General features: G+C 36.1%; 1 protein-coding gene across 1 annotated transcript; it reads left to right on the forward strand.

Annotated features, from left to right (window-relative positions):
* Window positions 1-413: 413 nt before the first annotated feature.
* Window positions 414-4,884, forward strand: LOC108777100 (RUN domain-containing protein 1). Its single transcript, XM_018543902.1, has 10 exons — window positions 414-587; window positions 707-927; window positions 1,477-1,570; window positions 1,643-1,810; window positions 2,541-2,721; window positions 2,799-2,893; window positions 3,229-4,053; window positions 4,268-4,365; window positions 4,482-4,576; window positions 4,647-4,884. Exons 1-10 carry the CDS (start codon window positions 585-587, stop codon window positions 4,751-4,753), a joined length of 1,887 nt encoding a protein of 628 aa, XP_018399404.1. The 5' UTR covers window positions 414-584; the 3' UTR covers window positions 4,754-4,884.
* Window positions 4,885-9,811: the final 4,927 nt, after the last annotated feature.

Consider the following 9,811-nt stretch of genomic DNA (forward strand, 5'->3'; position numbering starts at 1 on the left):
TCAGCAGACTCAACAGTTTTATTGTTCTTCGCTGAGATAGGACTATTCCTTTAGATCTAAAAGTATAATCCAATCAGCGAAGCAAATCATAAAACGGTTGTTGAGTCTGCTGAACGCAGCCAATGGGTGCATTCAGAAGAATAATCACTTCACCCTGAGCTCTCTGCTCTCAGTGAGCGGTCGTCGCTTCTGAATGCACCCACACGTTGTTGTATGCAAAGATCTGTGCTCCATCCTTTACCCAAACGTTTGTGCGATGGAGGAAATACATCACATATATATCTCCGTCCTTTGATGCGTCGTCAGCTGTCGCCCATAAATACGCATTCTATCTACGATTCTACAGTATCTATACAAATCCATGGCATGTCTTTGACAGCTCACTTAATTCACTTTTGCGTGGGCCTGTACCACTGACGTCTGTTGGCGTCTTTATAGTCGCGTACACGTGCGCAGGTGGTCAATTAATAATGATCTGGACATGAGAGAGGAGTTCTGGATTTAAACACTCGTGTTGGTCGGAGATTTGGAGCTGCGAGGCAATCGTGTACATACAGGACAACGACGACGTCGGGATTGCTGTCATGGTACGTAGACGATGCGACGCGACGCAAGCACGCGATAAATCGCGAGTCCCACGAGAGGACACAATAATAACGCAGTCCACAGATCAATATGTTCGTGTGTGTTGTTACTTGCCGAGCAGGAGGTAGGCGAAGCACCGTGCTACAACGACCGGGAGACGATGGACGACGAACAGCGACGACGGCGGCACTCGCGGGCGACGTTCTGCGAGAGCGACGAGGTCGAGAACTCGGACGAAAGCAGTGAGAGCAGACCGTCCGGAGAGAGGTGGGCTCCGGTTGGCGCGAACGATGGCGACGAGTTTGCGGATGAGTACAAATATGTCAACACCAGCATGGAGAAGTACGTTTGCCAAGCACCTGACTCGTTCTCCTGGTTTCTTCTCAAAATGCTCACTGTAAAACTCAGATCAAGCGATTCTCCAAGAACATATGCTCTGACCTTCGACTATGACTGGATTACTTGAAACCCGATGAGCACTCATTAGTTTCTAAGATTTCTTTTGGAGAATGCATCTCCTTATATTGAAAGAGTATAAACAATCAAATTGAAAAAGTTTTTTTTTCTGTTGTTCTATATACTATATATATATTTACATGTAAAGTCACTTTTTGATAGATATTCTCATTAATTTTTGAAGATTACTTGTGTATCTACTTTATAGTCAGTCAAAAAAGGCATGGTTGGGTTAAATAAAATTTTTTAATTACATTGTACTTGATCAGAACCAAGATGCAATTATGTTAGTAATGCATTCAGGTACCATCAGCGTCAATGATGATTTAATAGAAAAAGGATTCAGTATTGTTACAGATTGTAATGAACAGAAAGTACAAGATGCATCTGTAATCAATAATTGTAATATTATAAATATAATTTTTGTGTCGCTAGCCTTGCATACGACATGGAAAGAGTTAAGATGCTGGAGGAAGAACAAGAGATGCTGAACTCATCTTTGATAGCATTAACTACCCATTTTGCTCAGGTAAGGTCAAGAACAAACTCACCCTACAATTGCCATTATATTTGTGTGTTAATTACTGAAATCCATTCATAGGTCCAGTTCCGTCTCCGACAGATCGTGGATGCGCCAGCCAGCGAGAAGGAGACATTGCTCAAGGAACTGGAGGAATTTGCGTTTAGGGGAATACCGGATGTGCCGAATACTTTACTGTTAGAGAGCAGATCTGTCACGCCGATCTCCCCGGTATCCTGTGGTCGAAGCGTAAGCCACTAGAAAGCGAACTTTCCACAAATTTTTACTATAAACGAATTTTCTATGGTACTGTTATTATTTTTTAATAGGGTAGTACTTTTCACAGCTTTAAAGTTTTAAGAAAACTTGAATTTTTTAATTTAATTAGCTAAGCTTTAAGGCATCTTTGGCTTTGAAAGTTCAGAGTTAATTAAGAAAAATCGAATTTTTTGAAAACTGGATTTTTTTGAAAGTGTGAAAAATAATAGCCCTACTTTTTTTGTTTCCATCCTTGAAATTTTTTATTGCTTTGTTTGGCGACACTTTCGTTGCTTTGGCACAATTTTGTATGATTTTATAATTTTGTTTCTAGTCATTTTTAAGCTATTTTTATATTTTATTCTTTTTTATTCTATTTACTTTATATATTATGTATCTTGTTGTGTTTATATAAGATATATAAGTCATAATTATGTTCTCTGGTCTTTTTATACTATCTCTAAATATGCAATAAAAGTTTTCCATATGTTTTTTCTCTATTTATCCATTTTATTTTAATACCTTCACGCATCCGATCCTTCGCTCCGATCAGTTGTGGATTATAGTACGCTTGCGTTTCTCTTGTTACAATTAAAAAGAATTTTTCAGCTGTAGCGCAACAAACTATGTAGGGGATATTTTTCCACGGCTATTCTTAATTTTAATAGCTATTCGACCACTCGATAGCTTTTTAATCGCGTCGGATGTAACATAACTATAGGTGACTGGAGTGATTACTGATGCGGAGGTCGAATCCAAAATGGCATTGCAACGAACGAAACAGAGAGAACTGATAACCCAGTTGAAGTCTCAATTGGAGGATCTGGAGAAGTACGCCTATGAGACCGGCGACGCTGATCTACCGCAAAGTGTTATCCTGGAGAGGCAAAATATTATAATTAGTAAGTGCCAGGTGATCGCTGATAAAAAATCTATACAGCGTGGAAAAAAGGAATAAAGTAATTGTTGATGTTTGCAGGTCATTTGAAGGAAAAGTTGAACTTCAATGTCGATGATTTGTGCAAACTACCAGCAGATGATCTCAGGTGGCAAGTCGATTACGCCATAAGTCAAGTATGTGTAAAGCGATCTCGAGATCAGTTCGCTTATTCTAATCTCAAAATTACCTGATATGTCCTTTCAATTTTGCAACATAAATTTCTTCTCAATAATTAATAAATTTTTAAATAATTAACGTGACAAATAAGAAACTAGGGAAGAATAGATTTCCTAGAAAGAAATAAAATAAAAATTATAATTTAAATTAATGTTTTAATTATTTATTCATTTAATAAAATTATTTTTTAAATAAGTCAATTAATGAGTTATGATTGTCAGGATTTCTGGTGCTTCTGGAACACAAGCCATATAAAATGCTATTTAAATCAACAACATTCATTATATTATAGATTGTCAGCCCATTGAAAATGAAAGAGCAGCTGGTCTCTCAGTTGAAGACGCAGATCGCCGACCTGGAACGTTTCATAAACTATCTTCAGGGAGAAGTCAGCACGGAGACTTTAGCGTGCACGTGCGCGTGTCCAGTACACGCTGGTGGTTCTGGTACCTCATCAGCTTCCTACGGCTCCAAGCGGCGCTTCGAACGTGGAAGACCCGTCGAAGAAGCGGGTGCTACTAATCGAACCAAAACTCTGAACACCGTACGCAAGGTGGTAGCACTTCTGCACATGTTTCTGATGTCGCAACTGGGTTGTGGCAGCGAACGGGTACGTCGGAACTTCGGCGGGAACAGTAGGAATCCGGTGCATAATTGGCGCGACCTGCGTACCAGACTGGACATCGCTGTGGAGCACGTGCTGGGGACGATCGCAGAAATGTCGCAGCAACAGCAACAGCTGCTACGTCATGCCGACGACGAGGACGATGTCGACGATATCGACGAGAACGATTATACGTCTGACTCGGACTCTCCGTCGCACGCGAACGCGAAGCTCACGTCCGCCGTGAGGAAACACCTCGCCGCTTCAGTCAGAGATCTCATACAGCATGGCTTGACCGTGGACGTGATGCGTTCCGGGTCCAGCGTGGTCCCGTTCGTCGGCTGCTTCCCGCAACGGAACGTTACATCGGCGAACTTCATGCACGCCTGGGAGTTGATCCTGAAGTACTATGAGATAAAAAACGGCCGTCGTTACAATTCCAGTCCCGCGCAGAAGTTGTCGCAAAGCTTCAATCTAGACCTCGCGGCTGGGAGAATAGCTTCCTCGAAACAGGTAGGCTATTCTCGCCTATAGGCGAGAGATCAGAGTCTCTAGCAAATTAATGCTTTTTAGTGAGAGAAGATGAGTATAAAATAAATTCGTGATCATTGGAATAGTTTTTGAAGACCAACTTTTCGTATATATAATTGCCTAAACTTTCTGGAATTTCTACAATGCTATTGTATCTTTATATGTTTAATGCTACTTTCTTATCTTGTTCGTTTAGAGCTTACTGACAACTATAGGTAATATCATCGCTTCTCACAGTCCTTACAAGAGAAGTTACGACTCGCATTTCAAGGCATTTATATGCGCAGCTTTGAAGTGAGTAAATAACATAATTGTATTGCAATCAAACTATTAAATTGTCTATCTTAGTTATTTATGACATAATTAGCTGTTAATTGTAAATAATAATTAATTTATCGTTGTATTTTCAGCGCGAATAAACTCGTAATATGGCTGAAGTTGATCCTGCAATGCCAGTATCTTCTGGAAAATTATTATCTCTCGTGGAGTTACGTTGTAAAAACAGGTACGTCACAATTAGAATAATTAGATTAAGCATTGTAAAGCGGAATTGTTTTTCACGAGAAGACTTCCAGGTTTCCTAGATGCGTTTCACACCTTGGATCGCCTTACCAGTTTCAAGTTCGATCTGCCGGTGGACTTAGCCGTGCGACAGTTTCAGAATATAAAAGACGCGTTTTGATTGTACAATCTTATCATTATCTCTCTCGTTTCGTGCAAATGACAAATGTAGGATGTAGAACGTATATATGTACTTTCAGTACTTTCTGTAACACAAGCCATAATATTGTACAAGTGAGCGATAACGGTATGCAAGCCCAGTTACTAGAAATAGAACACTTGTGTGATTAGCTCTCTTGGATTTAGAAAAATGCAAAGAGATACAATAAAACGCGATTAAATGATGTCAGAAGACAGGTATTTGAACGTAATTATTTCCAAATTATTAATCATTAATATCATCTTTGATGAAATATTATTTCTATGTATAAAAATACATTTTTAAAGCAATTAAAACTAAAAAATCGCGTTTTATACATTTACTTCAATTTTCAATCTAAAAGAGACACTTAAGTGCTTTGTTTCTAGAAAGCCATGCTGTATACAGACGCGTAAAAAGAATCGTTTAAAGTTTAATATCACAAAAGCCTTTCTTTTCTTAAAAGTCCTTAAGTGTTCACTATATCAAATCCATACAGACGGTTGAATTGCAATAATTAATAGATGTAACGATTATTTACTTTCTAAGATATCATCAGTATTTGTATAGATCAGTTATCAATGTACAAATATATTTTTGTTTTTGCTTATTGAAGATAGAAAACATATATATATATATATAAGATTTGTAAACTATACCTATATAGTTTGCAAATTTTAAAAGAACTTAATTGGAATCTACAATGTTTCCCATCGCAACGTAAATTTCACATGTTAAAGATACAAGAACTGAATCAAGCGAAGCTAGTCACTTCGAAAGAGAGCCATTCCATATTTTGCATTTACGCCCAGTATCACTATTTATGACGCTTTTAGGAGGAAGCGTACTAAAAAGATGCGAAATATCATAATATCGCGACTAGAGACTTGCACTCAGCACTGTTTATATCGTAAGGCGTTTTATGTATATGTACACAAACATAAATTAGCGTAAGAAATAATGTAATATGTATATATGAGATGTGCAAACCAAATCTGCTTTTTATAAAAAAAAAATAATGAATTATTTTAGATTAGTTCTGTAGATAGATAGATAAATAAAGGAAAGCACACATATGGTTCTAGAAAATATACTTACGATGCAAGTAATAACGTAATAATGTACATAATATCCCCTGTTAAAAGCTATAATAATTGATACAATTCCATACTCCACAATTTATGTTTTACAATAATATAAATGATAATCGATTTTTTTTGGTGTCGTGGACGATAATTCAGATATATATATATATATATATATCTTGTACGACACACACAAGGCGTAACAAATTAGAGAAAATAGTCCGGAGTAGTATGAAATTGGTTGTTTATTTCTTGCCAAGTTTGCACACATCGGGGTAGAATTTCATACTTTCCCTCGAGGCGTTCGTGGTACAATTAAACCGATTATTGGATTTCAGCGTGACACAATTAGAGTCTACAACGGAAAGAGCGATCGGAACAGTAGACAACTGTTACTATGTAATACAGTAGAAATATAGGTATACAAACAGTATTGTCAGCAGTACAGAGATTTGTGATAGAGACACGTTATCGATATTTACAAAATCATTACACCAATTATCCGTTGGAAGAATTCGCACGAGTTACGTTACAGTCGTCGGATTGCCGTATTCATGTTGAAATGATGCTTGTTGTGTTAATATCGGCAACATTAATGTACGAACCCAACCAGTATATATATATATATACAGGGTGTTAAAAAAAACTTTAGTTGTTTATATACTAGATAGTACATATCGTACTCAGTAAAGACTTCAACATAGGTTAAAGACTAAACTATTTATGAACAGTTTTGTATGTTGAAATCATGATTAACTTATATCCATTTCCATTAATGTAGATTAATTTTCGTTTAACTTACTTTTTAGCGTTTACTTCTAGTTTTAAAAATAAAAAAAAAGTCAATTAAATCGAGATTAAAATTAAATTATTTTAGTATACAAATTGATATTAGCCTACACAACAATCGATGTCCCCCCATTTGTCATAGGATGTCCAAACGTCCTTGTAACGTATTTTATGTTAGATGTCTGATATACGATGACATAAACGAGATTCTTAGGACATACTTTAAATGTCCAAAGACGTTAATTATCAGCGATTATGGATTTATTTGATGATTACACAATTTACAAAGTATCGTGTTAAGAATTAATACCTCTGAAACTTCTATGGATATTTACTTCTAAGATTCCAGAGGATTATCACCGTATATCGTGATTTAACTATCCATTGCTAATGCCAACGGTTTATGAGTCGTTCATTTCATCTAATGTTATCAGGGCAAGGAGAGCACTAATTACTCTCTTGGGGTATCGAAGTTACACTTTTTGTGCAATAGATTTGGTATCTGTGATTCCGGGTTTAATCGCACTCATGTCTTATATGCTTGGGTTAAGAGTTTTCTGCTTAAGAAGTTGATTTGCGCGATTTACTATTTATTAAAAAAGACTTGTTAATATGAAATTTTAGTACATGAGAAAATATAGAAAAAGGAATTTTTTTGTATATACAAGAAATTGGTTGAGTACCTTTGTGTCTATATTGCTTAAAAGTAGAACAGAAGGCACCTATTTCCTTCATCCCCCCGAGAGAAATTATAAAAAAAACTAATACCCTCCCTCTGTGGCACCTTTAAAGATTATTTCATCTTTTCATATGACAGAAGCTTAATAAGTTAATCATGAAACTAACATATAAAATTATCTTAGAAATGATGAGTTTTCGACCTAAAGTTTAATAAGATTTTTATAAGCTTTAACTTTAATACGATATGTATTATCTATCATATAAATGATGAAGAGTTTTTTTAAACACCCTGTATAGAGGCAGTGAATTTTTTTGGTCACGGACGCACACGCGCCTATTACACCGATAAGATGATTCAGAATTTTCACAGAAAAAGAGTGTGCACATTTCAGAAAGTATCGGATTATCGGAAAGGCGTTTGTTTATTTATTTATTTTTTTATGTACGATTATTATGCTAAGAAAATGATAAAAACGAATTTAAGGTAAAGATATCAATAGAATCTTTCATCAAAAACTGAATAAAGAAATTACAGCTTATTATACTAAAAGGTTTGCGGCTTGTCGCCGTGTTTGATGCCAACGTTTCGTGAACTATGCCGTTCATTTCATCAAGGCGAAGGGTGTGCTGATACTATGTTATAGTATACGTGCTTTTATGCTTTAATAGCATCCTGAGTAGTCTAATTCAAATAACCGTGGCGGATAAAGTGAAGTGTATATACAGTCAAAACTATACAATATCAGCGCACCTCTCGCCCTGATGAAGTGAACGACATACTTCACGAAACGTTGGCATCAATAATGAAGAAAGACACGGTGACAACCCGCTAACCTTCTAATATAATTGAAAAAAATATCCGTGAAAGCCAAATGCGTAATTACAGCTTATTGTTTAAAATTTATAAAAGAAAACAAAATCGACAGCGTGATTGTTCAAATAATTCTATGTCCCACTGATAAAAAATCAACATCACAAAATAAAGTTAATGAAAGTAAACATGATGATAAATAATAATGCAGTTCGGGGTCGAACTTAATCCCCCATTCTGATTTCTAATGACTTTGCTTGACATTTTCGATAAAAATTGATTATGTTGTGTGTGGTATGATATAAAATCGGAGTTTCAAAAACATACGAAAGCGAAATATACAAAATTTACAAAGATTATATTATCGTAGATTCCATTCGATAATCGAAAATGTCAATATTTATTCTATTACACATGATTAGTATCCATTTGTTTAAGTATTTTCTTGTGAAAATTCTGTACATCCGTGTACGGCACTACTTACACAGAATACAAATATACAATATAAAAGGCTTGTGTGTACGTTGTGTATATGTGTGGAAGATATCATCAATCAAGAGGTTTCATCTCCAGAAAGTCTCGGAGTCTTCTTCGAAGGCAAAAAAAAGAAGCTATGAGTTTTATGATGCATAGTCTTCTTCGAAGATACGAATCCGAGACATTCTGGAAACGAACTCTTTGATTTTGTCATCGGTGTGATGACACACGTGGTATCGTTAAAAAGAAATTGCGATGGCAGTCTTAGCTTCATCTCCGGTCTAGAACATTTTACTTCAAAACTGATAGAAGCGTACCGTATTTTCTCTCAGTTTTGACGATCAGTCGGATAACGGCGTTAACATTACTCGCTAAAATAAAAACGCGAACGAAGAACTACTTGTTACGCGCAGTTTATATACTCTTACACGCTGAATAAAAAATACTTTAAAAAAAAAAACGTTCGTTGTACACGATACTTGCAGCGTGTGATACTAGTGAACAATTCCTCGCTGCTTAACAATAAACGCTTCTTGGAATGTAATCGCGGCAGTGATGAAGGCGGCTATTCAGTCGGTGCGTTTCGCTAAAATCACAGCTGGTCGAACAAAACGGCGAAACATTCTAACAAGGCAGTCAACGAAAGTCGCGAGCTGTTAAATAAGATATAACTAAATTAGCTCTTTCTGCAAGATATTTCTTTCGTATGCGTGATGCGCGAGATCCCTTCTTTTGTATCTTTTCGCGAAGTACGTTTAGACGTTAAACAATAGTTTGTTCAAACAAGATTACGCGTGACGCAAACGCTATATGTAATTTAAAATCATGCAAATTCGCGGTAAGTCTGGCTTGGGTCGGTAGAGACTATCGCAACACGTCTTTCTTCTTACTTAATTTACAACAATTCTGTAGTGTACATTCATTCAATGATTCGCTTAACATTCCTCATAATTCTCTTCTCGTTAATCTCAGCACATTATATATAGGGTAAATCCGGTATATACGCCGCACCTATCGAAAACTTAATTTATCAATTATTATTTACTATGTTTAAAGCAAATTAATTATACAAATAAAAACTTTGTATCATCTACTACTATAAAAAAAATATTAGAAATCCAAAATAATTTGTTTTCCATATTAAAAAGTAACTTTTTCAAACCCCTGCATTTTTGCCATTTATCCCATAGAGGGGGG

The sequence above is a fragment of the Cyphomyrmex costatus genome, unplaced genomic scaffold (genome assembly GCF_001594065.2).
Source record: "Cyphomyrmex costatus isolate MS0001 unplaced genomic scaffold, Ccosl1.0 scaffold408, whole genome shotgun sequence".
NCBI lineage: Eukaryota > Metazoa > Arthropoda > Insecta > Hymenoptera > Formicidae > Cyphomyrmex > Cyphomyrmex costatus.